At 57.1% G+C, this 26,785-nt stretch overlaps 8 protein-coding genes across 8 annotated transcripts; 3 read left to right on the top strand and 5 right to left on the bottom strand.

Moving 5' to 3' along the window:
* Positions 1–244: 244 nt before the first annotated feature.
* Positions 245–2,049, top strand: J3D65DRAFT_631642 (uncharacterized protein). Its single transcript, XM_066800927.1, has one exon. It carries the CDS (start codon positions 283–285, stop codon positions 1,717–1,719), a length of 1,437 nt encoding a protein of 478 aa, XP_066652917.1. The 5' UTR covers positions 245–282; the 3' UTR covers positions 1,720–2,049.
* A 1,440-nt stretch (positions 2,050–3,489) lies between these two features.
* On the bottom strand, positions 3,490–5,298 carry J3D65DRAFT_646990 (major facilitator superfamily domain-containing protein; the record flags this gene model as incomplete). The annotated part of the gene is made up of 4 exons (XM_066802310.1): positions 3,490–4,625; positions 4,702–4,755; positions 4,807–5,172; positions 5,226–5,298. 4 exons carry the CDS (start codon positions 5,296–5,298, stop codon positions 3,490–3,492), a joined length of 1,629 nt encoding a protein of 542 aa, XP_066652916.1.
* A 1,227-nt stretch (positions 5,299–6,525) lies between these two features.
* Positions 6,526–7,880, bottom strand: J3D65DRAFT_604925 (Rieske domain-containing protein; the record flags this gene model as incomplete). Its single annotated transcript, XM_066798310.1, has 3 exons — positions 6,526–6,729; positions 6,783–7,008; positions 7,069–7,880. 3 exons carry the CDS (start codon positions 7,878–7,880, stop codon positions 6,526–6,528), a joined length of 1,242 nt encoding a protein of 413 aa, XP_066652915.1.
* Positions 7,881–8,681: 801 nt separating this feature from the next.
* On the top strand, positions 8,682–10,414 carry J3D65DRAFT_460764 (uncharacterized protein). The gene is made up of 4 exons (XM_066796433.1): positions 8,682–8,799; positions 8,858–9,059; positions 9,119–9,732; positions 9,979–10,414. The coding sequence occupies exons 2-4, from the start codon at positions 8,986–8,988 to the stop codon at positions 10,215–10,217; spliced, it is 927 nt and encodes a 308-aa protein (XP_066652914.1). The 5' UTR covers positions 8,682–8,799; positions 8,858–8,985; the 3' UTR covers positions 10,218–10,414.
* Positions 10,415–13,310: 2,896 nt separating this feature from the next.
* Positions 13,311–14,167, bottom strand: J3D65DRAFT_631625 (uncharacterized protein). Its single transcript, XM_066800926.1, has one exon. The coding sequence runs from the start codon at positions 13,733–13,735 to the stop codon at positions 13,361–13,363; it is 375 nt and encodes a 124-aa protein (XP_066652913.1). The 5' UTR covers positions 13,736–14,167; the 3' UTR covers positions 13,311–13,360.
* A 1,179-nt stretch (positions 14,168–15,346) lies between these two features.
* J3D65DRAFT_660295 (uncharacterized protein) lies at positions 15,347–16,800 on the bottom strand (the record flags this gene model as incomplete). Its single annotated transcript, XM_066802570.1, has 4 exons — positions 16,327–16,800; positions 16,150–16,255; positions 15,632–16,102; positions 15,347–15,609 (listed from the first exon to the last, which is right to left on the bottom strand). Exons 1-4 carry the CDS (start codon positions 16,642–16,644, stop codon positions 15,347–15,349), a joined length of 1,158 nt encoding a protein of 385 aa, XP_066652912.1. The 5' UTR covers positions 16,645–16,800.
* A 246-nt stretch (positions 16,801–17,046) lies between these two features.
* On the bottom strand, positions 17,047–18,988 carry J3D65DRAFT_459894 (kinase-like domain-containing protein). The gene has a single exon (XM_066796428.1). It carries the CDS (start codon positions 18,853–18,855, stop codon positions 17,053–17,055), a length of 1,803 nt encoding a protein of 600 aa, XP_066652911.1. The 5' UTR covers positions 18,856–18,988; the 3' UTR covers positions 17,047–17,052.
* A 3,336-nt stretch (positions 18,989–22,324) lies between these two features.
* Positions 22,325–25,912, top strand: J3D65DRAFT_459899 (uncharacterized protein). Its single transcript, XM_066796429.1, has 2 exons — positions 22,325–22,628; positions 22,688–25,912. Exons 1-2 carry the CDS (start codon positions 22,569–22,571, stop codon positions 25,874–25,876), a joined length of 3,249 nt encoding a protein of 1,082 aa, XP_066652910.1. The 5' UTR covers positions 22,325–22,568; the 3' UTR covers positions 25,877–25,912.
* Positions 25,913–26,785: the final 873 nt, after the last annotated feature.

The following is a 26,785-nucleotide window of genomic DNA, read 5'->3' as shown; positions in this document are numbered from 1 at the left end:
AGACTGAGCATCTTCTCCTGAGAAACTGGATCTCGTGTGGTTGTTTTGCTCATACCACACGACAATTTGAGCAGACACGAACGACTTGGTGGTGACAATAACGTCAACACCAACGTCGCCAAGTCCCCAAGGCGCAAGCCGCAGGGATGACGCAGCCTTGACGCACGGCCCGAGCCGGACTTAGCTTCCTTGACATGACTGTCAGCCTTAACAGCTCCTCCGCGCCGCTCCTCACCATCCCCGCTCCGCTTCAATCCCTCAACTCCTCGACATCCTCCAGCAATGCCAAACTTTCTCTCTGCCGCTGGCAACCTCGTCCAAGGCGCGCTATCGCTGGCCAAGGGCGAACGAACCTTCAAGGCGACCTTTGCACCGATCCAAGGAGCACCGCTACCGCGCACTGGACACAGCATCAGCGTAATAAAAGGGCGCGCATACGTCTTTGGAGGCGAGGATGCCGACGGCCTCATTACCGACAACGACGTGCACGTCATCATCCTGCCGTCTTCGGGAGTCCAGGAAGCAGACTACTACTCGATCAAGGCTAAACCCGCCGCAGCAGATGGACCGGTCCCCGCACCGCGCAAAGGACACAGCGCGTCGGTAGTCGGCGACGACATCTTCATCTACGGGGGCGTCTTGTCGGAAGACGACGAGCAAGAAGCTGAAGGAGTCGTCTGGGTCTTCAGTCCGATTCGGTCTACCTGGACCGCGCTGCACCCGAGCAATGCGTCTCTGCCAACGCCAGCGCCGCGCTCCCACCACGCCTTCACATCGACAGAGGAACCGAGGCCAAAGGAATCGACACCGCGCCAACCGCCGAGCCTCCCGCAACAGCCGCCCGACCCCTCGCTCAACGTCCCCGAACCGCCGGCCCCTGGCTCCTGGGGCACGCTCTTCATATCATGCGGCGCGAGCACCAATCCCATTGCCAGCGGCGCGCCTATTCACGACCTGTGGACGTTTGACATTCGCACGCGGACGTGGACGTCGCTCGCTGCACCGCCGGGCCCCGCACGCATCGGCGCCGCCATGGCGATGGTTGGGACACGGCTGTACCTGATAGGCGGATCGAGCGGAGCGGCCGCGACGCCCGACACCAGCGGCGGCGGCAACGTCGTGCCCTCGGAGCTCTGCACGCTGGACGTGAGCGGGCTGTGGAAGTTCGCCGAAGCCGGCGGGCCACCAGCACGTACACAAAACTCGCACTGGGAGCTGCTGCCGCACGAGCAGGGCGAAGGGCCCGACGGGAACCGCACGGGCGCGTCGCTGCTCGAGTACGCGACGGGCCACGGCCGGCACTACCTGCTGCTGGTGGGCGGCGGCAAAGACCAAGACGCCGTGACGGCGGCCGAGCGCGAGCTGCGCGGCCTCGCCGAGCCGCCCGCCTACTGGGACGACATGTGGGTGTACCAGCTGCCGGCGACGGCGGGCAGCGGCGCCAGCCTCAAGGACGCCACGCGCCGCCAGACGCAGCTTGAGACGCGCGAGGGCCTCTGGGCAGAGGTGCTGTACCAGTACGTCAACGACGCCGGCGACGTCGTCAGGGAGCGGCCGCTGTCGCTGTCCGGGACCGGCGCCAAGGGCATGGGCGGGCGGACGGGCTTTGCGGCGGCCAGGGGCACGGAGGTCGAGGGCGCGAGCGTCGTTGTTTGGGGCGGCGTTGACGAGCTGGGCAAGGCGTTTGATGACGGCTGGATGATTTCTGTGAGCCGGTAGGCTCGCGAAGATTGGGTAGGTACTTGTACATATTGCACCACTCACACTCGCCCCACATACACTGTATATAGACTCGACTCGCGCTTGACGTGATACGGCCGGCCTTGGAGCATTATAGCATCTTCCTTTGTATTATCTTTGGCATTCTGGCTTACCCTTCTTTCTATCTATCATGACGCCGTGTAATATGACGTAGACATGTAGACAACAAGGTACATGTACACGAGTACGGTAAACAGGCAGAGGTGTGGGTACTTCAGAGAGAAGGCACCTTGATGTCCACATCCCCCCTTGTCTTTTTCGCTCACCACCACCCAAACTCAAATCCACCCATCCATCCATCCTTCCTTCCGCCACCCCAAAAACGACCCGAACCACACACGCATCCAAGACGCCTCAGCAACTACAAACACATGCAAGGTCAGACGATGGGCTGGCTGCCTTGGTACGCACACACACGACGCGATGGTGTGGACCAGATATGGCGCCATGGCACGTGGAGTGAGGTGCTCGCCCTGCGTCACACGGACGAGCACACGCAGTCGCCCAGCACGCCGTCGATAAGAAGGGGAGGGAGCGCCGCCTGCTGCTGCTGCTGCTGCTGCCCTTACCCGGAGCTCGTTTTCCTGTCTTTGCGCTCGCCTGTCGCGGCGAATACCTAGCACACTGTCAAGTCTGGATCACACTCATGAAAGGCATTTGGGCTTGTTTGAGACCGCGACTTGGTTTTCAGACTTCTTTTCGATTCAATTTTTTTGAGCGACTACAGACTTGCGTACGTACGGTATCAAGAAAGCTGAAAAAGCGGAAAAAGCAGAAAGAAAGGAGACGGACAGCTGGACTGGACAATTTAGCGCTGACTCAAAACACATTACGCTGGACGAAGAGCGACGACAAGAAGCGCTTTCAAGGCAATTTACCCCACCAACCGACCGACCGGACGAGACAGGCGCGCAACGCTTCGAAAACCGCGCGAGAGCTCTGGAACGAGGAGCGAGAAGCAGTGGAAAAAGAGGAGACGAAGTTCTTAATGGAAGCAGCGCCACGCTCAACGCACCCAAACAAAGAGACCTTGATCGACGAGAAGAAGAAAGTTCAGTCTGTCTACCGCCCGCTCAACAAACAGCACCCAACCAACAGCAACAGTCATGATTCGAGAGGAGCGAGCAGATGCGAGCCGCCATGCCAACTCTACGTCGTCGCTGTCATCTTTGCGCGAAGTGAAAGGAAGAAGAAGAAAGGAAGAAGAAGTAGAAAAAGGAGATGACACAGAGAAGAAAAGCAAAACCAGCGAGGAATCCCAGAAAAGCGCCGTCTAAACGCCTTGCGAGAAGAGAAATCAGAAGCCCAAGAGCCAAAACCCAGGAAAACCGAGACGCCTTGCATGAAAGGGGACCAAGAGAAACGAGACGAAGCAGACCAACGCCTTCTATGCCCCTTTCCTCCCTTCCCGCCATGACCGGAAACCAGAGACGACGCGACCGTGTGTACAGCTGGAAACAGAGCCAAGAAAGAGCAAAGACAAGGCAAGCAGACAGGCAAAGAAGTCGTCGTAAAAGTCGTGACAGCCAACCACCCCCAAACCAAGCCAAACCAAACCAAAGGTGAGAGAAATCATGGCAGTCTTCTCATGCTCCCACTCTTCTTTTTTTGCGTCAATCAATTTCGAAAAAAGTCTTCGTCCACATCCTGGTCTTCTTTCTTTCGTATGTATTCGTATCAGTCTTCTTCGACAGGCAAAAAAACAAGCTGCGACGATAGAGAGGCGTTCTACGCTTCTTCATCCTCGTCTTCAACGGTAATGTGGACGACCTCGTGCTTAAACTCGTCCTCGGGCTTGGGTATGAGGCGGCAGCTGGCAGCAGGGCCAACGCGCGTCTGGCGCTTGTTCTCGCGCTTGAAGAGCGGGACCTGCGCGGCGCCGATGAGCGCAACAAGAGCGCTGAACCACCAGGGGAGCGCGGTAAAGTTGGCGTGGGCGCCGAGGCCGTAGAGCCAGCCGCCAATTGGGGACGACAGGGTGCGACAGGCGGCGCCGGTGCTGGCGGCCAGGCCGTTGATGCGGCCGAGCATGGTGGGCGAGGGCGACGCCTCCTTGATCAAGATGAGGAGCAGCGGGTAGGCGACGATGGAGAAGAAGTTGCGGACGATCAGGCAGGCATAAATGGCCGGGTAGAGCCAGCTGGATGGCATGAGGACGAGGTACGGGACGATGAAGTAGGCAAGGGGGTGGCCGATGGTGACGACGATGAAGAGGCGCCACACGCCCAGCCACGAGGCCATGAGGGGGAAGACGACGCCTTGGATGAAGAGAGCAATGACGCCGTTGACGGAGAGGATGAAGCCGACTTGCTGGATCGTCATGCCGAGGCCGCCGGCGAGGGGAAGAGAAGACAGGGCAGCGACGTCCTCGTGGGCACGCTTGTCTTGCAGGAAAATGGGGAGCAGGGTGTCGTATGTCATGCTGTGGTAAGTGAAGAGACCGAGGGCAATCACAAGCATCACCACGCTCCTCGTGAAGACGGTGGTGGGCTTGACTTCGGGAGCGTCTTGGACGGCTTGTCCGTCGGCTTTGACCGTCCAACTCTGCTCTTGCTGCACGTCAATCTGGTCAAAGGTGCCGTACGACTCGGTGGCAAGGTTAGCGGCCGCATGCGCCGTGGCACCGGCAGTGGGCATGAGCGGAGTCTCTGCCGACGTCTGCTGCAAATCCTGAGGACTACTCCAGGGCTGCATATCAGGGTGAGTCTCCTCAAGGAACAGCCATCCGGCGAGGATGGATCCAACCAGCATCAGCGCGCAAATGAGGTTTGGAAGCAGGTAAGGGAAGGTGTCAAAGATGGAGCCCTCGGGGAACACGGCGGGATAGTTTTTACACGGTTCAGCAAAGTACCCTCCAATGGAGGCTGTTTCAGTCAGCACCAAGAAGAGGAGGCGATGAAACGAGAGCGTCAGTCAGCAAGAGCCAGGGAATGTACTTACGACCGATGATGGTTCCGACAGACCAGACGAAGGGCATGACGGCGTAGGCTTTGGCTGAAAGAAGATGTCAGCGAGACGTTGGAAAAAGGATCCAGACCAACTTACGTTCGTGCTCTGGCTTGTGGACCAACTCGCCGACCATGGTCTGGATGACGCCGATGTTGCCATTGAGGATGCCACCGAGGACTCTGCCCAGCAAGGCGACCCAGAAGCTTTGAGCAAAGCCGACGACGAGGAGCGAAAGAAGAGTGCCGGCGCAGCCGAGCAGGAGCACAGGCTTGCGGCCGATGCGGTCGCTCAGTCCGCCCCAGTACATGCCGCTGACGGCCTCGGCGAGGGCAAAGGCCGAGATGAGGATGCCCGAGTAGAGAGCAGCATTGTTCTCGTCGGTGACTTCGTAGTGAAGAACGAGCTTCCAGGCATAGGGAAAGATGGAAGTGAGGGCAACCGGCTCTGCGACTCTGACGAGGGCTGGAGGTCGAGTCAGCGAGGCGGAGGAGACAATGAGGACAAGAGCAACGTACCAAGAACGAATAGCTGGCTCGTGGGAAACTTGGAGGGATCGCGAGGATATCTTCTCTGGCGGGTAAGAAACATGTCTCTCCAAAAACCTGTTGCTCTTACGATAGTGTCAAGGCGCGGGGGTGTGGCTGGTGAAGAGATGGCAGAGTTGCTGGGATTGAAGCGCTTGACAGGGGCCCTCTTCTTGCGGACGAGCGAGCACACAATCGAGTCGAGCAGACGTGAGAGTGGGCGCCGAGAGCAAAGCAGAGGGAGTGGGAGGGGAAGAAAAATATTGGCGTAGTGCGGGCAAAGGTTTTATTGTTTCGGCGCGCCCACCGCACATGCCCGGGCTCCAGGTCGGGGAGGGAGGGTGGTCTGTGCGGGGGATGCTTCCCACTTGGGCAACCCACTCGCATCGGCAGAAGATTCACGAAAGCCCGCCGCGCATCGTCCCGAGCCACGGCCCACGCGATGGCGCCGCCAGCATCCGATCGCCAGCGCCGGCTAGCGATCGCAGACAGACTGCATCCTCTCTGCTCCTCAACTCGTCCGCCGACGACGCTCTCTCGCTGCTGGTCGTCGTCGTCGCGGCGCGAGTCAACAGGTCCCGGCTGCCAGGTGATCGGCCGCTAGCGTCATCCCGGCTGCGGTGCGTCTTTTTGGCAGCCGCGGCGTGATAGGCCAATTCGTCTGTGCACGGCAGAGCCGCCGATCCGGTCAGGACGTCGTTACAGGAATCCTCGCCATGGCGCCCACTTGGTCAAGACTACACGTACTATACTTCAAGGGTCCAAGCTATCCGCCTACTGCCTGCGCGCTGACCTGTCACCCACGGTTGACGCTGCCGACATGAGGACGGGCGTCGACCTTGACACACGCTTGCTGCTTGCGCTTCGCCGTCCCATGACCCTTCGTATCTGCTCCCGCCGCGCTCGCTCCTCTCACTCTAGACCCGTCCGTCGCACCGGCTCTCTCGTGTCATCTCCCACTCGCTGCTGAGCCGCTGCCGTCTGTATATTGCCAGAAAATCGCTCACTTGTTGCTGTGCGACTCGAGACATAGCCTGGCCCCGAAGGAACATGTCGCCTCTGCTTCGTCCGTGGCACCCGCTTCTATTCCTTTACGCTCCTCCCGCCGCCAGCCCGGTCTACTACATGCCCGCGCTAGTCTAGTCGACTCCTCACGGCTGCGCGTGGCGTGTTTAATCAAAATAGGGCTCGGTGCCTCGCCTCGGAGTTGCGCACTGTAGGAACGTGTGCTTGTGTTTCGCCCCGATCCAACATGCGCACCTTTTTCCAACGTCGCCCCTCGTCCTGCTCCTCACCACGCCAGCTCCTGCCGTGACGCGCAGCTCGCCCGCTCGAGTTCTGAGCAAAACGCCTCTTCTTCGCTCAGCTTGCCCGTCTTCATTTCGCCAATCAACTGGGGAGTCGCTGGCCAGATTTCCCTGCCGCCTTGCTGCAATTCCTTTGCGCGATGCTTCATGACTTCTTCTCGGACGGCATTCTGGAAGTGTATTGGGCCCTTGCAAACAACCAGTCAGTACGTCTCCATGTTGGAATCATGGTCGACCACACCTTTTCCGTGTCTGGATGCATTTCGCCGTTGATGAAGACGCCGGCGTTGAGATTCTCCTGTGCCCCGATGCACAGCTGCTTGTCCTCCTCGAGCACCTGCTTGTAGAAAGCGTTGATGGCTGCGAATTCCTCATCCGTGGCCCCGTGGGACCGATACACTTCGTTTTCGATCCTGGTCTTGGTGGCGCCCACGGGAATCATGCGCTGGATGTAGAAGAAGTTTTGACTTTTTCATGTCAGTCCTCGTTTGAACAGGGGGAGGCCAGACATGGCCGAGCCGACTGACGTGATGGTGACCGAGGTCGACGGGAAGAAGAAAGTGATGGACCGGCGAAACGCATCGTCCTCGCCCCGCTCCTCCTTGTTGATGATTTCGTGCTCCAGGCAGCCCCCGCTCGGCTGCACTCTATACTTTGTCAGATCCGACACGCCCGCAATCAGGGGGTGGGAGGTCGGACAGTGGTAGCATTCATTGTAATTCTCAATCACTGCCTTCCAGTTGGCCTCGAGCTCCATGTCCCACACGTGGTCGTACACATAGCCGCCCGCAAAGTCGAAATTCTGCATCCGCGGCTTGTCGTACACGCCGCCAAAGTCGTCTTCCCACTTGACGTCCGGCTCGCCCGCTTGAAGGTTGACCCAGATGAAGCCTGCCGGGTCTACGCGCACGTGGATGGGGAGCAGGCCATGCTGGCTCTTGTCGAATCCCTTGACCGTGTCGAATCGCGGCGCCTTGGCGAGATTGCCCTTGAAGCCGTAGGACCAGCCGTGGTACTTGCAGCTGAGGATGCTGGCTTTGCCGGACCGCGTCTCCACGACAGGATATGCTCGGTGTCGACAGACATTGTGGAAGCCATTGATGTTGCCTGGGCGGTCTTGGACCAGGAAGAATGGAAAGTCGGCGTATACAAACGACGCGTAGTCGCCGGGTTGCTTGAACCTGAGCGAGTGCGTGACTAGTATCCACTTTCTTGAAATGATGGCTCTTCTTTCGAGGTGGTGCAGTTCTGGAGATCGATACCACGAGGCCGGAAGACCGCGCGAAGGCTGTGGCTTGACATCTTCTGGCGCAGAAGAGAGTCCAAGAAAGCGCAACATGTCGAGGATGTGTCGGTCTTGGAGTGAAAAAAAAAAACCAAAAAAAACTTCAAAAACTTAACGCTGCAACATGCAAAGTTGGGGTTTGGGACTCGGCATCTTGATGCGATTTATTTGAATCCATGAGTTTCATGGTTGCTGCTTTGGGTCGGCATTACCAAGCTGTGCCATGGCCTGTCCTCCACCTATCGTAGGTGGGGAGACTTGAGTGATAATGCACACGAGAATGGGGGTGGGGTTGCAGGGGGTCCAGGGGCCCAGGGGTCCCCGAGCTGGGCGATAAGGGGCCCTGATACATGGCATTGCTTCTCCGGAAAACACAAGAGCGGGGGACCGAGGAGAGGATAAAAATTCGCCGTCGACGGTTGCAAGCGACGCGACACAGCGCGCCGACACATGATTCCGCGCTGATGATTTTCAGGATTGACGTGGATCGTGGATTGAGCGGCGAGTCCCAAACGCACATCCTGGCAGGCGTAAACGACGCGCCCGGAAACCTGGCATCCTGTTTCCGCCGGCACACATCGACGTCGGCTCTGCGCGCCGTCTGCTAACGGTCAAGCGTTTGAGCTCCGAGGTCCTACACTTAGCAGCAGCCTGTCATCTGTCACGGCGGGTTGAAATGTCTGCTGCCTTGAGGTGCGGTGGTGGTTGAGGGTTGGCGCTGCAGCCTTTTGTTCAGGGAGTTGGGTACGACCGGGAAGCAAACAAGCACCTAGCAAGGAGACGCGCAATGAGAAACATGTGGTCCGTCAGGCAACACAATTCGCAGGCGTGAGAATGGACGCGGTTGCTGCAGCTGGCCACTGCCGGCGCGTGCATGCCACCACAGCCACTCAGGACGGTGCCGTTGGTGGTGGCCTGCGACAATGACGCAGTGTGTGGCGCAAGCGAATCTGGATTGTTCTGTCTCGCTGAGGTAGGTCTCCCCGTTGCCCCTCAGTGCCCCGAGCTTCCTGCCTACATCACTCGACCAGCCTCCAGCTCCTACATAAACCTGTCCACGCTTCGCCCTTTACCACTCAACCAACGCAACGCAACCGTCACCCCGCAACCCGCAATCCTTGGTACCCCTCTACAATCCGCACAAATTCCGCATCTCGCCATGACTTCGGTTCACGTTGAACACATCTCCGCTCAGACGAGCGAAAAGGAGATCCGCGACTTCTTCAGCTTCTGGTACGCATTGCCCGCCCTTCCCCTCCTCCACCCAAACAAGCTCTAACCCTGCCTAAAAGCGGCAAGATCTCGCACCTCTCCGTCACGCCTACCGCCGACGGCACTCAATCTGCGACCGTTACCTTTGAGAAGGAGACGGCTGCCAAGACTGCCCTGCTCCTCGACAACACCCAGCTCGGTCCCGCCCAGGTCAAGGTCTCGTCGTCCAAGAGCCTCGACGACATTGCTGGTGGCAAGGCCGGCGAAGAGTTCCCCAAAGAAGACCCTATCGAGCAAGAGGACAAGCCGCGTGCCCGCATCATTGCCGAGTACTTGGCCCACGGATACGTCATCAGCGACAGGGCGATCGAAAGGGCCCTCGAGCTAGACCACAAGCAAGGGTTATCCTCCCGCTTCACCTCGGCTCTAACCAATTTCGACACCAAGTTCAAAGCTAGTGAACGGGCCCAAACTATTGACACCAAGTATAAAGTCACCGAGAAGGCCAACGCTGGCTGGCGCAGCCTCAACTCCTACTTCGACAAAGCCCTCGGCACACCCACTGGCCAAAAGCTCCGCCAATTCTACGAACAAGGCAGCAAGCAAGTCATCGACGTCCACAACGAAGCTCGCCACCTCGCCAACCTCAAGAAACCCTCTTCCCCCGGCAACATGAACATGAACATGGAGACCATCCCCGGCACCGACAGGACCAAGTGCGACTGCGGTGCCAACCTCACCACCTGCCCTTGCGCCCCTGGCAAGTGCGCCTGCAACTCGTGCGCAAAGAACCCAGAGGTGTCGGGCATCCACCAAGTCCCCGGCACCGAGAAGACGACTTGCAACTGCAGCGGCTCCACCGAAGCCTGCGGCTGCGCTCCCGGCAAGTGTGCTTGCGGCTCGTGCCCCAAGAACAGCGACGTCTCTGGCGTTGAGTCGGTCCCCGGCACCAACAAGACCAAGTGCAACTGCGGCGCCACCCTTTCCAAGTGCGGCTGCGACGCCGGTGCCTGCGCTTGCGAGTCCTGCGCAAAGAACAGCGACGTGTCCGGATTCGAGCACGTCCCCGGCACCAACAAGACCAAGTGCAACTGCGGCGCCAACTCTTCCGAGTGCCCATGTGCCGCCGGCCAATGTGCCTGCGCCGAGTGCGGCAAGAATGAGGCCCCTGCCTCCTAAATCGGTTCCACCACGAGCCGGCCACAAACGCTACACGGTTGATACCCAGGATGGTGGAGGAAGATTGAGATTTACAAAGGCTCAACACGGATTGACGACGACGACGGATGAATTTTCTTGATTTTCGGTTTTCCTTTTCACCTTCTGAACAGCCTACTTTGGCTAGGCTTTTGTATTGTTATGATGGATACCAGTAGTTGCTCCTCTTTTCTTTTTCCTACTCATTTCTCTCTCCTCTTGTCTTTCCTCGTGCCTGGCGAGAGCTTGACTCGGCTTTGGGTTTCAGGAATATATGGGTTGGTGGATGGATGGATGGATTGAACGGGGCCATCTTCGAGGTAGAATTCGACCATGGATATCAAGTACTGTCTCTACCTGAACTTTCCCATCTGCTATGTGCGATGAATGCCTCTGTGAATGCTTTCGTCTCCCGCCCACACCTCAGCGAAACTGCGCCATGCCTTCACATGGCCTGCCTGCTGCTCGCCACGTCCCTCGTCACCCACACCAAACAGCCCGCCGCGCCCGTCCGCACAATTGTCGCGACAAGGCCCGCGGATCGATCGCACCCACGCACCCCTCGCTCATTACCTATCTTGCCCACCCACCTCGAACCTTCGACCCCAAAAGCCAAACGAAATCAAGGAAGAAGCGTCCGCACAAACGGCGCACGCAGAGAGTCACCAACAAAGCGGCTGAATTGGTGATGCGCGTTTTGTGCGGCGGCTGCATCCCTGCCCTGTCCGGTTGCCGCCCGCCCGCCACCAGCCAGCCAGCCCTACCCACCTTGCCTTGTTCTGGCTGCGATCCTTGTCTGTGGGTGGGTTGGGGGGTTAGGCTGTTTGGGGGTTAGTGCGTGCGGTAGTGGGTTGTGGTGGGGTGGGGTGGCAGGGATGGGGCCGCCGCACTTTGCGCGCATCGCATCTCGCACGTTTGGGGATACCTACCTGGATTGATGGGTGGAGGGAGGGATGGTCGGTTCGGTGAGTGGTGAGGGGTTTGTGCGGTCGGTGAGGTACACTGGGTTCCCGTACTCAGGCAGGTTGGTGGTCTGTTCTGTCTGTGCCTTGTCGCTGTTGCGTGCGTGCAGGCAGGGAGCGAGAGGGAGAGTGAGTGTCGAGTCGGAGACATGAGGGAGCTAGTGGTGGTGGCGGTAAAGCGGCGAGGACTTGGGCTTGTTGTTTGCCTCTCACAAGTGAACTTGCCGTGCCCTGCTATTGATCCTGGCCTAGGTACAGTGCAGTACGTGTGCTGTTTGACGATGGATGTTTGCTGAGGTGGCGCGGTGCGTAGTGGAAGAGCTGCAGTAGCTCCAGTCAGTAGTTGTGGCTGATGACAGACAGCCCCCCTTGTGCGCGACTACAGTGGGTGGTGGGTGGCTCGCAGACGACTGCTCCCTCTGCGCCGCTGACGCTGTCTTGTCAACGGCTCAACATCGCCAGCTGCTTCAGGCCACTCATCGTCTGCACTGAGATGTCTACCGTGGACTGAAGAGCTGGAAAGCCAGGATAGCTGCAGCTTCGACTGAAACGAACGAACATCTAGCACATTCGAAAATGCTTACATGGCAGTTGAAAAGCTGAGGAGCTCCCTTGCGCGCGACTGTAGTAGCAGACGACGACTGCTCCCTGTGCGCTGACATTGCTTTGCTAACGCGCTCGAAAACAAGTACCCACTGCTTCAGGCCAGGCATGCTTCTTTTGAGCTGAGATGTCTACAGTAGACCAGTGGAGCTGCAAAGCTACTCAGGATAGCTGAAACGTTGTACACGACTTTGAAGAGCTGAGATTGAAACAATGAGGCCGTGGTCGGCATGCAGTTCTGGAACAACTTTGAAATGGCGGTAGATGTTAGGAACAGTGTTGTGTTTTCCCATTCACGATGAGAGTGTGCAGCTTTCACCAGCACAGTGGGTGTTGAAAGAAATGCGACAGACCTCCTGGCAATATGAGTGCACTTGGGGAGCATTCATCTGCTGCTACAGTCGCGCTTAAGGAGCATTCATGTGCTGCCGCAGTTAGACCTAGGGTGTCTCATTTCTTTCTTCATCCACTGTGCCAGCGTGAAAGTGAACGGCGCACCCGGACAACTTTTCAAAACCTCAAAACCTCTTTCGCTCCTCCACCACCTTTCATCTTCTTCAACCTGACACTTCACAACGTCCCTCTCCAAGGCTCAGAGTCTCTTCCCTCGCCATTGACCACCCACCACCCGGCTTGTCTACCTCTACCCACCGCCTCTCTCTAAGTCCTAGACACGGCCACATCGCCATCCGTCCAACCTCACCCAAGCACCTTTGTCCAGATCATCTGCCGGCACTGAGGCACGTCTCTTCTACTGCGGCGATAGACACTCTTCCATAACCAACACCAACACAAGACCTCACCGTCACAAGCTTGCCCATCCCGTCAACAGATCATGCCTGTAAGATTCAGGACACTCACTTTCTCTCAAAGCTCATCTAACACCTGACCAGGAGCAACAGCCGATCAAGCAAGAGGAGGCTTCCGAAGCCGAGCAGGAGGAGCTGGCTCAAATCAAGCAAGAGGTCGGCGAGCTCCAGGCCAAGATCGCCCGGCTGGAGGAGAAAAAGAAGAAGCATGACTGGAAAGACAGCCTCGTCGTGACAGTACCCGGCAATCCGAATTGGATCCGCATCGGTCTCGAAGGCGGCGATCCGACCAAGCCTGCCTGGCACCACTTCGAGGGTCATCCTCGCAAATACACAAACAAGATCATCAACCACGAGGGGGCCAAAATCCCATTCCGCACCATCTTGGATAACTACGTGCTTGATACTGGCTTCGCCGACGACGACTGGAAGAACGGTCCAACCAGGTTTTACATGGCGTGCCAGGAAATGCACAACAATCTCTTTCCACACTCCGACTTCAAGCGAGTAGACAGCGAGCGACTGGAAGGCGTTCTGGACAGATGGGAAAGCTACCCCGCCATGGTCACAGACGACGACTTCGAGGACCTGGCAGCCTTTCTGAGCCTCGGGATCGACAAGATTGTGCCCGTCGAACTCCTGCACGAGGTTGACATGGAGTGCAGTGTGCGTGGGCCAGGAAAGAGGTGTCACTGGGAAACGAGGGCATGGATTTCTTTCATCTTCGACCTTGAATTGCCCAAGCTGGACTTTAGTGAGGCTTTCCGGCCCGGTCCTCCGGCCGACAGAAGGCTGATGAAGCCGCGACAAGACATGCCAGCCCCACAGCCTCTCCCACTGCCAGAAGACAAACCACAAGAGACGCCATTGAGGAAGACGCCGCCAGCCTCGCCGCCACCAAGACCGCGACCAGACATGGCAAAGCTGGAGGAAAAGAGGATCGCATATCACAAGAAGTTGCTAGATGCATTGTGCGCGACTTCAGGCCCGCCGCTACCATTGCCGCTACCAGCCAGTGCAGAGATGGAGTCCAGGATACCCAGAGAAATTCAGATCGCACAATGGGAGAAGTTGAGACGAGTAGCGCCCTTGTTGTTTGGCAACAAGTGAAAAGAAAAAGACGCATGGTCGGTGCGCCATAGCGTTGTCACACAGATCTGGCAAGGTTGCGGACATCCGGGAACAGGGCGCACCCGGCGGAGACATCATGGCCCAGCACTACAGAATTCATGGACAGGACAGGCAGTCAAGACGTGGATCTCATCATCACGATTGCGGAATCACGGTATCGACTGGAAAACATGCAGACCATGAGGATGGTCACGGGCAAAGGTTATCACTTTGGAAGATTGAGATCGATGTGGCTATTGACTGCAGTGGTGGGAAGGAAAAACAGGCATGGGAAAAGTGGTCAGGGCATGAGTGCGCTTACGATGGTCTCACGCCATCAAGCAGATTAAAGCACAAGCGGTGGACAAAAAGGGAATCATTGCGGCAAGGATGCGTCTCCAGGCGTGAGTATACAGAATAGGACAAAGACGACACAAAAATCAAAGACTTGGGAATAGGCCAGCTGAAGTGCTTCGTCGATTGTGAGTAAAGCTGACTCTTTGGGTAGAACTGACTGCGCGACTGAGGTGCAGTAGCGGACGACTGCTCCCTGGCTTCATCTGTAGTCGTAGATGAATGCTCCCTAAACGCTACCATAGCACCGTTCTGATCTTATTTAAACCAAGTTACTTCCCAACTAGGTTTGAAAAATACATGCAAGAAGCTGGGAACGACAAGAAGCTCGCACCTTTCTCCTTTTCCTTCACTCCCGCAAGATTGTCTGTCCCTTGTGAGCTTCGCATTTCTGCGTACTGTGAGACTCAACGCACATGTAGATGTTGTACGCCTCCGGAAAACATCTTTTATGCCACTGTAGCAGTTAGCGAACGACAGCCCTTTACGTGCAACTACCGCAGTGAAGGAATGCTCCCTCAACGTCGCCGCGGGACCCAAGAGCATCGCTTCTTCAACACCCACGGCGGTACCTTGCATGTAGTTTCCAGACACCAGCTCTTTTTGGAATTGGGACAAGATGTACCTGATGGACACAGGCAACTTCCCCATCATCGACTGCGCCCTGGGCATGTACGTGGATGATTGGTGCCTCCCGCCTCCCAGAACAAACGCTTCCTCAGCAATGATGGGAGCCCTCCACTCTCTGGCATGGCAAGACGAATCGGACCTGAAGTTCCGGAACCTGCGGTGTCTCTGGCCGTTCTGCCGCGAGGATGGCGGAACTAACTCGCACTTCCGCTCGTGGGGACAGGCGCTGTTTTAATCCAGGAAATGCGGGTAAAATACATAGTGTACCTAGCCAATACGCAGTCAGCTAGTCGAGTGCATGTAGAGAGCGCCGTATACACCTTGTCCGATCCAAGACGATGAATTCTTTTGCTTGCATTATTTTTTGTCTCAGTCGCTCTACCAGCTTTTCTACAGTGCCCTTTTGCCCTTTCCCTTTTGTTTTGAGTCCAAGACTACTTGTCTTCCCTAATAGCCCGGGACATTGCGGTGATGTTGCAACGCAACTGTTCCGCTTCCGTCAGCCGCTCGGAGGAGTCGCTGGTATGCCAGCGAAGGCTGCTTCTTCGCTCACTCGCAGCCTCTTGCGCGTCGATTTGCTCAAAGGCTGCGCATGCCGCCGTGGGTCACCTCGTAAGTGATCTTCGCCAGTCCCCTCCATGATTTATCTACCTTCTCCCTCGTCCTCTCGGGCTCCTGCTCCTGCTCCTGCTGTAGCTGCTGTAGCTGCTGTAACTCGGGCTACGACGCCTCCTCGCACTTCCACCGCCGCCGCTGCCCCTCGAAGGTGGCGGATAGCCAGGACCGGGGCTTCCCCTAAAGCTGCCTCCGCCACCACCACCAACACCACCACCGCGGCCTCTCCTAGCCGACGTGGGCGGTGTGCGCGAAGGCGAACGCGACGAATAGCTCCGGGTGCGACTGCGGCTGCGGCGCGGCGAGCGCGTACGAGACCGCGAACGCGAGTACGAGCGTGGACGGTAGCTGTACTCGCCATGAGGACCACCAACGCCGCCTCCTCTGCCGCGCGGACCTGATGGGCCGCCGTAGCCCCGCGATGGTGGGGGCAATGGGGAGCGCGCTCGGCGATAGGGCGGTGGGGAGCGAAAGCGTGAGTTGGATGGATATGAAGGGGGCGGTGGGCCTCCGCGCCAGCCACCGCGATGAGGCGGAGGACCGTAGTTGCGCGGGTGGTCGTTGAAACGGTCATTGTAGCGGTCTTGCGGCCGGTCGTTGAACATTGGGGGAGGAGGCGGTCGGCGCGAGGGCGGAGGCGAGCGTGAAAAGCGACGTCTAGGCAAGACGATCGAGACGTTGATCAAGGCGCCATCGAGTTGGGCTTCGTGCATGTGGGCAATGGCAGATTCGGCCGACTCTGTGGTGTCAAACATGATGTAGGCTGTGCCCCGATTGGTCATGACTACCCAGAAGTCAGTATAGGCTTTCAAAAGATGGAGGTTGTCATACATGAGCGGTTGATGGGCATGTCCAAGTCTTGAATGTGCCCATACTTGCTGAATATCTCGCGCAAGTGCTCTTCGTTGACGTTCTTGGTGAGTTTCTCGACCACAATCTGCGCCGCGTTAGAATTCGACCAGCACCTCCATGACCCACATAAGCCATCGCGCGAGAATTGCGACTTACCTTTGAGCTCCTCGGTGGTGTTGCACTCCCACGACTGACACTGCGACTGTAGCTTCGTCTCCTGTTGCGCCTCGAGCTGCGGTCCGGTGTGACGCTTCTTGAAGGAGTCCTGCTGAAGCTCCTGCCCCGACCATTGCGCCTGCTGTGGCGGTCGCTGCGCGGTGTAGGGGAGCGACTCGGAGTCCTTGAACGAGAACGCGACACTGAGCGAGGTGACACGGAGCGGCGCGGCGAGCGTGAATGGGCTGGCGATGCCGAACGGGTGCGGGACCGGCCCCGCCCTGGGCTTCGATTGCCCGATGGCGAGCCAGAAGACATTTGAATTGCTGGACGGCGGAAGCAAAGGTCGGAACGGGCTGGTGGATGAAGAAGAATGGCAAAGATGTCAAATTTGAAGCTTGTACAGCTGCGCGGTTGACGAGTAATGGTTCCCGTCGCGATGGCGCGCGCAGACGAGACGTGCCCTGTAATTTAGCCGAAACTTTTCCGGCTCACTAAGTGCCAGGGCGGATCGGATTCAGCCTCAAATGCCTTTTTGGCATGTCTTCGAGCTGAGCACTTGGATTCAAAGGAACGAATATCGACAAAGGTGCATTCTAACGCCTCTATGGACAGGAACCGAAAATGTCCGTTGGACGGAAAAATGCCGAATCTCCACTTTCCCACCAGCCCAACCTCGCGGCCGCCCATCGTCTCCAAGAACATGTCCATAAATGATTCGAATAGTCAAAATGCCCATCCACCAGTCTCGAGCAGACTTGAGCTGGCGACGAAGCTAAACCCGCCAAAAGGATTAGGCTTCGTTTCGGCCGAGCCATTCTCAAAGCATGAGCTATCCTTGAACGAAGCCACCGGGCTCAGAGGGAGGTCGGTGAATTCGGTTGAAAAGTTCTCTGCAAGCTCAGGGTCCGTGATGAGCGGCTTGATCGGCGGCTCCAGCTCACGCTTCTCCAGCTTCTTCCAATCAATCCGGCGGAAGAAGCGGTGACTCTTGATTGTCTGCAAGTCCTTGGGCATGTTGGAACCGAGGCGCTTGTTTGGTTCCTTGCGCAGCAAACGCGTCAAGAGGTCCTTTGCGTCCGGGCTCAGGAAGTATGGAAGCTGGACCTTTTGCTTGACAATCTTCTCCTGCGTCTTGGAGTAATTGTTTGCAGTAAATGGTGGAGAGCCAGTGAGAAGGTCACAGCCCAGAGCTCCGAGGGCCCACCAGTCGACTGCAAAGCTGTACTCTTTGCCCTGGATGACCTCGGGCGCCATGTACTCTGCAGTGCCCAACATGGAGTTACACTTGTCATTCTCGTCAACGGCGACTTTGGAAAGTCCAAAGTCGGTCAACAATAAATGACCCTCGGCGTCCAAGAGGCAGTTCTCCGGCTTCAAATCCCGATAAACCACGCCGACGTCACGATGCAAGTGGTCGAGCGCGAGAATCATTTCCGCCATATAGAATGCAGCGACTTCCTCGGTGAACATGCGCTCCATGGCCAAGTGGTGAAACAGCTCGCCGCCCTGGGCGTATTCCAGAATCAAGTAGAGCTTCTCGTGGTCCTGAAACGCATAAAAAAGCTTGACCACAAAGGGGTGTCGATTGACATTTTCCAGAATGGCGCGCTCCGTCTTGGTCTGTTGCACCAACTTCTTGGTGACAGTCAACCTGGCCTTTTTGAGTTGCTTCTGGGCAAACAAACGCCCGGTGGCTTTGTGCTTCACCAGATGGACGGTGCCGTACGATCCCTTGCCAAGGCAGGTGAGGTTTTGGAAATCGTCGGCTGTCATCTTCCGCGTGAGTGAGCTCAGACGTACGTCAGCGTCCCCACTCTGACCATCAACAGCCTGCGAGCTGGTGAAATCTTCAACGATATCAACATCGTAGGTTTCCATCTCAGTCCTCTCGCTGGTGCTGGACATTTCAGAAGCGACGCTAACGCTGCTGGATGCTCCCGTGGCCGAGGATGTCAGCTTTGCTGGGCTTGGTGGTCCAAGGTCAAGCCTGTCCAGTTGCGCCCTCATAGAGGAAATGCCACCCGAAGACGAAGTAGGACGGAGCGCAGGGCTGCTCGTGACGCTTGGAATGTCGCGCACAACAGGCCCGAATGCAGGCGTGTTTGCTGCTGAAACATCCGTCTCTTCTGCCTCTGAAGTGGCAGGTGTATGAAATCCGCGAATGGTCTGCACAGCGGGCGCAGCAGTGGCCTTGGAGGCCTTTTTCTTCTTCTTCTTTTTGGCTGCGTTGTTGCGCACAACTTCAAAGTTGAGCTTTTCTCCCAAGGCTTCGGCGTGTCTCACATCCCTGGCCGGCAAATGGCGATGAGGAGATTGGGATGCGACACTGATGGGCGTTGAGCGATCGAGGTTGCGCGCAAGGCGCGCAGCATGGTCGACGATGGTAGTGCTCGCGTCGGTCATGTTGACGTCGGTTTCAGCGCCAGCCGGAGCGGCGTTGACAGCATCTTGCATGGGGTCGGTCAGCGGGTCGGCCCCAGCCACCTGCGGTAGGTGCTTGTCGTTGGGATCAAAGGCGAAGACCATGGTGGTGGTCGTTCAAAGGTTATTCGGGAAACGCGAGAGGGAGAAAGGAGATTCCATAAAGGATCCAAATGTAACTAAGCTGCAGAGCACAAGGGTCAGAAGGGCGCGAGGGAGTGAAGGTGTGAAGGTGTCTGGGTGCACGCACTTCTCAGCCTGTTCTTCAGCCCCAAGTGTTTACCGTCCGCCCGTTCAAGGCGGACCAACCGCCAGTACCCAAAGCAGCGAGGCGAAGCTGGCCTCAGTCTGGAAGAGTCCGACGCCAAAGGTCAGGGCAGGGGAGGTGAACAGGGCAGTCGCGAAGGAGCGCGAGACGAAGGAGACTGTCGCGGAGCCAGAGGATCCCATAGATGGTTGTTGAGCTGTCGGAGTCGAAGAGAGAACGGTCGCCAGGAGGATATCTCTCGATATTCCGGGCGAAAACAGGTGTGGACGATGGCGTGGTTGTTGAGTGGAGAGGGCAGACGGCGCAGTCGAAGTTTCGTTCGAGGCCGGGGCCACCGAGAGCGAGCGAGGGGAGCGATCGTCCGGGCGGTCTCGCGCCAAGCGTCAGCCGGAGCCGGAGCCCAGGGCGGCGAGGGCGAGGCTCCGAGGCTCACATTTCCTGCGGTTCCTTGGGCACGTTTGGTTGGGCTCCGTTTTGTCTCGACTTGACCTTTCTTTTTGCCGGCGCGGTTGAAAGAAGAACGGCACAACCACCAAAATATCTGGCTCGCATATCTATCAGAGCGATAATGTCTTGACGATTTTGTCGTCCGCCAATCAGACGCCAGTGCGATAATCAGCGGGTTCCACCGCATTATCAACCCGCGGGCGCCTGACGGACCCATCCACGACCTCATGTCTTTATTGCACAAGCCCTCGTACTGTACCCGTCCCGATACCTTCTTTGTTGACCCCCGGCAGCATGTCCTCCTCGCAATTCATGCGTCGTTGACGCGACAGGCATCCGCGCGCCGCATCGCTTCAACTTGCCAACGGACCAACAGCCTTTGAGGTGATTTGAATCTGCCACTGAGCAGACGCCGATCAAAATGTACTAAAAGGCAAACACGCACCACCGCAACCTACGCTCAGAGCCACGTAGTTCATCGAGATTATCTAGTCTGGTCTGCAGATACTGGACAACCAAACACCATGACGAGCCTTTGACGAAATCGAGGCGCTCCAACACCCATCCTCTCACGACTCCATTCTACCATATTCTCCTCGTACAGGACCAAAATATCCTTTGCCGCTTCCTGTTCCGTGATGTTCTCCGACACCGTTACTTTGACTATTTTCGGAACCGTTTCTAATCATTTCACCCCCAACGGTCCGCTTCACCAATCACGATGGCGTAACCCGGCTGTCTTCACGCCATACACTGGACTAGACCAGCCTCAACTCTGCCGATATTGCAGAGCGGCTCATGGTTCGGCCACCGCCGCCCTTCACGCGATTGGTCCACTTCCACCTTCAAGTCTCCCCGTATCGTGAGAGGAGCTACGCGTCAGCCTCAGCAACTTCATTCGCCCACGTAGCCGGGGATCGAGCCGGACGGCTATAGCAACAGACTTCCTTCGGACCCCTTCTCGTGGGACAGACACCTTGTCGAGTGTGCCGTTGATATTCATATCCGGTGTTGAGGAAGTTGACGGAAAAGAACCACTGCGCTCAATCAGAGAATCAATGAGGGTCTTGTCGCGCACGATCTGAATATTTATTGACATCAAGATCGGTTGCTCGTCGGTGCTGCTTGGATCCTTCAAAGAGGCGCACGTATGGTTAAATTGGCTGGACAAAGGTTCTCAACCCTCGAGAGGTGCACTCAGCAAAAATTCCCATTACGGAACCACCCTGTCCGGACCCTGGCGGCTGGAAGCTTTTGCCCGTGGGATACGTCGCCATCATGCTAATTTATGACCACACAGAATCATGATGCAATGGTTAATTGCCACTCGTCTGTCCTGATCAGTTCTAGCGTCCATGGTCTCGAAAAAGGCTCACTGCTCAACTGTCAGTGATGTTCCTGGGTTGCCTAGCTGCAGCCAAAAGATTGATTTCGACTAGTGCTCGTATGGATCTCAAAGAAAGGTTATTCTCTCCGGACTCAGACTCCGCACAACGCACCAAGTATACCGCCTTCGGATCAGACGATTCAAAGTCGAGATGGGGATCGCGAAACGCACTGAGTGGTCGCGCCGTTAGTGTCCAAAAATTAGCATTTAGGGGAGATGAACGGCCACGCTTGGACGTCCGCCCTTCGGCTGCCACCACAACAGAAGCGCAATAGCAGCTGGCTAGTCGCCGATATGCGCAAGTCCAGAGGCGGAGTTTATCCATCCCCAAGGCCAGACAAGGCCAGTCCCGTAACGGCTGCCGGGTCGCGGCGCAACAGCCGCGAGAAAATGTGCAGTCACTTGGCATTACATGCGTCGGATCATCCGGGGAAGACACTGCCACCGCTTCGAAGCCCTGCTGCGTGAACAGCTGCAGGAGTGGCCTTGAGAGGCCCAAAAACGATGGCTTGAGCCTATAGTCCAGCTAGGGCAGGCTGTCGGACGCGAGAAGAAGGCGAAGTTGTAATGACACCAGAGCTGACAATTATAGAAGGCTTGACAAGGACAGGTCTGCTTTGAGCATGCAAGGCCCCTGGCTGGTCGGCCAATAAGGAGACTAAAAAACCTAAATAAACATTTGGAGGTGAAGTGTTGAACTGTCACGACAAAGGACCATCCCAGCAGCCATCAACGCTAGTGGGAGCTTCTGACGGAACACCATGTAGATCGCGAGTCAGCTTCTCCTCCACGCCTCGAAACTCCCGGCATGCTCGACGCTTCTTTGACCCTCGACTGAACACCCTGTACCCTCTTCTCTGCAGTTCGATGGTCCCTCCTTGTCTTCGCCCCGAAGCACCGCCGCCCCTTGCGTTGCATCCAAAAGTCTCCTCGAGTTCCTCGCCGCAATCCGTGTCGTGGACAAGTAGAAGAGGAAGCAAAGCTTGATCAGCTTGTGCGGACGCAGAATGCCGTCAACTCACAGCACAACCAATATTGGCAACACGTGTGGCAGGGGTGCTCTGCTTCCCCATCTCCTCTGTCAAGTCGTTCGGCTGTTGACGAGATCGTTGCTTTGTCGGTTGGTGTCTCAGGGGAATAAGAACACGAGAAGGTAAAAGGACGGTACTGTCTATCCATGGCTCCCGGAGAACATTCCTGTGTCGGTAGCATAACAAGTTCCTGCATTAGCCTGGTAAGTAGCGGGGATATTCCTGCAGGGGTCTCGATACCTTGACCCTGTCACCGTCAGGACCCTCTACCAGTGAGAAGCCGTTGGCTGCTTCGCGCACTAACCCAACAATGCCACATTCGTCCTGTGGCTAGCCTTCGGTCCATCGGCTGCCTTTCCAATGTAATGTTTCTTTCTTGAGAATGCCCGCGCCTCCGGGACGATCATGTATGCCGCCCCAGGTCTCTGCACTGACTGGTGCAGTGGCCAGTTATATGTAGGCCAAGTTTCCCATGTCTCTAAGAGTCCGTTTTCAATCTTTGCTACCATACCCATACCTATTTCGAGTCAACAGTCTCTCCGGGAGCCAAAGTCATTCGCTTGTCTGGTTTGGAGGCTCATTTCTCATTTCCCATAGCCCTATTCTTACCAAAGCATATATCCTACCCCTCGCTTCCGCCTGTGACTGCCATCTTCAGTAACAGTCTACATTCCCCTCGGTCACCATGAGGTTGGCCACCCTTTCGCTCCTCGCGAGTAGTCTCGCTGTACAAAGAGCAGCCGCTGTGAGTTCCCATTTCGTTGCTGCTTGTCTTGGAACACCCCGATCCTAACAAAATCACAGACTCTAGCCAATGCCAACCTCTGGGGCAGCGATGTTCAACCATATACATGTTCATGTTCATACATCCAGCACCATTGTACACAACCTATGCAGGATGGCTGGAAATTCGACAGCCTTTCTGCCGGGACTGCGGTCTCCTCTCTCTACGCGGGGTTTTCCGTGACCGGACTCCAAGTCAAGGAAGGATGCACTGTCGACGGCACTTCTAAGAAATGCGCTGTAGCCTACCTCAAGAAATCCGTATCCGAAGCCGTCAGGATTACCCGTGTCGACGAATATGCTGGAAACGGTTTCTCGATTTCCGCTCTCCACGTCTCGGCGAGCATCAAGGTCTCAGTCGAATTCAGTTATACCATGACAGACGGATCGATCTGCAAGCACACCTCTAATGCTGGCACCGGTTTATCGGTCATTGAAAATCAACAATGCGGTGGAGCTGTATCCGTTAGCTTCAAAGCCGTAGAGACCATCGAGATTGACGTCGAACTGAACATTTTCCAAATCATCTACGAATGCGGCGGCGGTGGAGGAGGCGGCGGCGGCGGCGGCGGCGGCGGCGGTTTCAAACCACCACCTCCACCTCCATACCCGACTACTTTTGGAACGCCCACAGGAATTTTCCCTCCTACCATCATACCTCCCAAGCCGACGACATCCAGCACACCAATCATCCCCACGGGCATTCTTCCTCCCCCAACCGGCATTATTCCTCCTCCTCCTCCGCCCCCTCCGCCCAAGTTCAACACCAGCCAAACCTTCCCGGGACCTCCAATTGGTACGCCCACATTCACTATCGGAACTGCCCCGCCCCCGGGCCCATTTCCAACTACATCGAACGTACCTCGGCCACCACCACCAGAGCAGAGTACCAAGCCAGGCGGCGGTCCTCCCATTGGGACACCACGCAGCAGCAGCAGTGTTCCGGGCGTTTTCCCTCCTATCCCCACCGGCTTCTTCCCCACTGGCACATTGCCCCCTCCTCCTGGGCCCCCTACTTCTACCTCTTCTCCTCCGCCAGGCCCGCCCGGTCCGCCCGGCCCCCCTATTCCCACCACGTCTTCTGCACCCCCAGGCCCGCCCGGCCCTCCAGGTCCCCCTATTCCTACTTCTTCTCCGCCTCCAGGTCCGCCAGGTCCGCCAGGCCCTCCTGGTCCTCCTGGGCCCCCAGGTCCCCCTGGCACCCCATGCCAGCCCGTGCCTGGCGAGTGTCCGCCCGTTGTTCCCAAGTGTTTGGCCACTTGGCTTCATGTCACGAAATGTGCTGGAAACACGGACTTTGCTTGTTACTGCCAGCATTACGAGTACACCAAGTTGGTCATTGACTGCGTCAACGCCAGAGGTTGTTCCAAACTCGAGATTGACATTGGTCTGTCCTACTTCGTCGGCATTTGCGCCAGCTTCATCCCCAAGAACCCAGGCATTGTCATCAATCTTCCGCCCAATACCAATTTGGGTCCGCCGCCGAAGATTGAAATTCCTGGACAGCCCAGCGGCGGCAAAGAAGTCCCGCCACCCAAGGTTGAAGTCCCTGGACAGCCTAGCGGAGGTAAAGAAGTTCCACCACCCAAGGTCGAGGTTCCCGGACAGCCCAGCGGAGGCAAAGAATCCCCGCCTGTCGTGCCTCTCATTCCTCAGGGCGGCGGCAACGTCAATCAGCCACCAGCTCAGAACGTCCCGCCTCCTGCGACTGTTCCACCGAAGAACGAGGCTCCTCCGAACGTTCCTGTGCCCCTGATTCCCTCTGGCGGTGGAAACATCTACCCACCCCAGGAGAAGCCTCCAACTCAGGAAAAGCCTCCCGTCAATGTTCCCAACCAACAGCCGCCTTCGGGCCAGCCTCCTTCCCAAGAGAAGCCGCCTGTCAACGTTCCCAATCAACAGCCGCCTTCCGGACAGCCCCCAGTCAATGTGCCCGTCAAACCCGGTCCTCCAACCGAGACGACGCCTCCCGCTCCCGGACAACCGCCTGTCAATGTCCCGGTCAAGCCTCCTGCGCAGCCACCTGCCCAGCAGCCTCCTGCTCAGCCTCCTGCCCAGCAGCCTCCTGCCCAGCAGCCTCCTGCCCAGCAGCCTCCTGCCCAGCCTCCTGCGCAACAGCCACCTGCTCAGCAGCCCCCGCCTACATCGTTGCCGCCACCTCCTGGACAACCCGAAAAGCCCCCTGTTGTCCCTGTCGTCCCTCAAGTCCCTGGGCAACCCGAGTCTGGCAAGCAGCCACCGCCCGAAAAGCCCCCTGTTGTCCCTGTTGTCCCCGTCGTTCCCCAAGTTCCCGGAAAGCCCGAATCTGGACAACAGCCACCAGCCGAAAAGCCGCCTGTCGTTCCCGTTGTCCCAACTGTTCCTCAATACCCTGGCCAACCAGAATCTGGACAGCAGCCACCGCCCACAAAACCCGAACAGCCCTGTATTCCTATCGGAGTCAAGCCGCCCGAGTCGGAAACGCCTGGAATGCAAGGTCCTACATGTCCAGAGGTTCCACAAGAACAAAAGCCGCCAGTGATTCCAGTCGTTCCAACTGTTCCTCAATACCCTGGCAAGCCAGAATCTGGACAACAACCTCCGCCCGAGATTCCCAAGCAGCCCATCGTTCCCCAGGCCCCCGGTCAACCCGAGTCCGGACAACAACCTCCACCCGAGATTCCCAAGCAGCCGATCGTTCCCCAGGTCCCCGGTCAACCCGAGTCTGGGCAACAGCCTCCGCCAGTCGTTCCCGGAATTCCTGCTACTATTCCGCTTGTCCAAACGGTGCCCGTCACCGTCATCTCTATTGTCACAACAGTCGAGGTGCCCGTCTCGACCCCAACCGGCATTCCGACGACTCCCGGCCCCCCCTTGCCCACGACTCCAATCATCATCTCCAAGATCATCACAGTCCCGCAAGTCCGCTTCGACGTCACCACGCTCCCTGGGCCTGGCGGCCGTCCCGAAATCGAGGCCAGCCTCGTCCCCGGCCCGCCGCCGCCTCCCGCCCCCTCGGGCACAGAAGCACTTCCACCGTTTGGCGGCTTCGGCACCGCAGAGGGCGGCATCGGCACGCTCTCGCCAACGTTCCGGCCCGGTCCTCCGCCGACTGGCACGGCCGCTCAACCAACGCAGCCCATCTTCACGGGAGCGGCCAACGCGAACAACAAGGCGGGCAAGGTCGTCGGTGGCGTGGCTGGTGGATTGGCAGCTCTGCTGCTCTTCTAAGCCCCCTACAAAGGAGCCGGCGTTGAGGTTCTTGCACTGATCCATCAACAAGCGTGCGGTAGGTTGGACATTTCAAATGGCATGCGGGCGTTTCATGGAGCTTTGCGTCGCTACGACGAGCTGGTGTTGCTGTCTGGTCACTGGCTGTGGGGTGAAGTGATTTGATTGCATGGAGAAAGATACCATTCGTTCCCATCGCTCCCATCTACCCCGCCGTACACACTGCCACGTGCTGCACTTTTGCTGGTTCTCCGCCTTTTTAAATTCTGAAAGCTGGTTTAAGTGTGGGTTACTGCCACAATGACTTCTTCCCTTCGCTTCTTCTTTTTCTTTTGTCGTTTGATTGTCGCTTGGTGGATTTGTGTATCGTACTGTCATGTACTTTGAACCTCAAAGTCAAAGAATTGATCAATGTCTAATGTGTACGGCATCTGAAAGGCCGGTGAATGATGCTTTTATTCGATGAAAGGGATTGGCATGCCCAAGGCGACACAAATGCTTGGTCCGACTTTTGAACCTAGTTCTTCCGATGCTCACCGTCACATCGTCAGAGACTTGGTCTGTCTTTGCTCAGCACGTCTGGCTTTTCAGTGACCTCGAATGAAGCGAAGCAATCGTAGAGAACGAAAGGTGCTTTAAACTTTACCACGCTGAAATGGGCTGGAACAGCGTTTGTCGGTACAAGTGTCTTCGGGTGAAGGTGAAAGCAAGGTGCACAAGGAGAGAGCTTCAAATCAGGGCCCTTTTGTCATGAGCTCAAGTTCTTGTGTTGAGTTCGCAGACTGTCTTGATCTGGTCTGCTCACACCATGAAAGTGAATGCGCTCTCGAGATCTCAGGCTCTCAAAGTCATACCAGGCAACAAATTCGCATAATTGCCTTTGCACTTCCACTTGTCAACCATCCCAAA

Source organism: Phyllosticta citribraziliensis (genome assembly GCF_038025025.1).
Source record: "Phyllosticta citribraziliensis strain CPC 17464 chromosome Unknown J3D65scaffold_9, whole genome shotgun sequence".
Lineage (NCBI taxonomy): Eukaryota > Fungi > Ascomycota > Dothideomycetes > Botryosphaeriales > Phyllostictaceae > Phyllosticta > Phyllosticta citribraziliensis.
The sequence above is the reverse complement of the archived record's forward strand: the minus strand, read 5'-3'. Positions and strand labels throughout refer to the sequence as shown.

What these genes read in the sequence shown, in the direction of transcription:
- J3D65DRAFT_631642 (XM_066800927.1), top strand. Translation starts at nt 283, where the DNA reads ATGCCAAACTTTCTCTCTGCCGCTGGCAACCTCGTCCAAGGCGCGCTA.
- J3D65DRAFT_460764 (XM_066796433.1), top strand. Translation starts at nt 8,986, where the DNA reads ATGACTTCGGTTCACGTTGAACACATCTCCGCTCAGACGAGCGAAAAG. An exon ending in CGCGACTTCTTCAGCTTCTG is followed by an intron (nt 9,060 to 9,118) that starts GTACGCATTGCC and finishes CCTGCCTAAAAG; the next exon opens with CGGCAAGATCTCGCACCTCT. An exon ending in GAACATGAACATGGAGACCA is followed by an intron (nt 9,733 to 9,978) that starts TCCCCGGCACCG and finishes GCGTTGAGTCGG; the next exon opens with TCCCCGGCACCAACAAGACC.
- J3D65DRAFT_631625 (XM_066800926.1), bottom strand. Translation starts at nt 13,735, where the DNA reads ATGCGTCTTTTTCTTTTCACTTGTTGCCAAACAACAAGGGCGCTACTC.
- J3D65DRAFT_459894 (XM_066796428.1), bottom strand. Translation starts at nt 18,855, where the DNA reads ATGGTCTTCGCCTTTGATCCCAACGACAAGCACCTACCGCAGGTGGCT.
- J3D65DRAFT_459899 (XM_066796429.1), top strand. Translation starts at nt 22,569, where the DNA reads ATGAGGTTGGCCACCCTTTCGCTCCTCGCGAGTAGTCTCGCTGTACAA. An exon ending in CTGTACAAAGAGCAGCCGCT is followed by an intron (nt 22,629 to 22,687) that starts GTGAGTTCCCAT and finishes ACAAAATCACAG; the next exon opens with ACTCTAGCCAATGCCAACCT.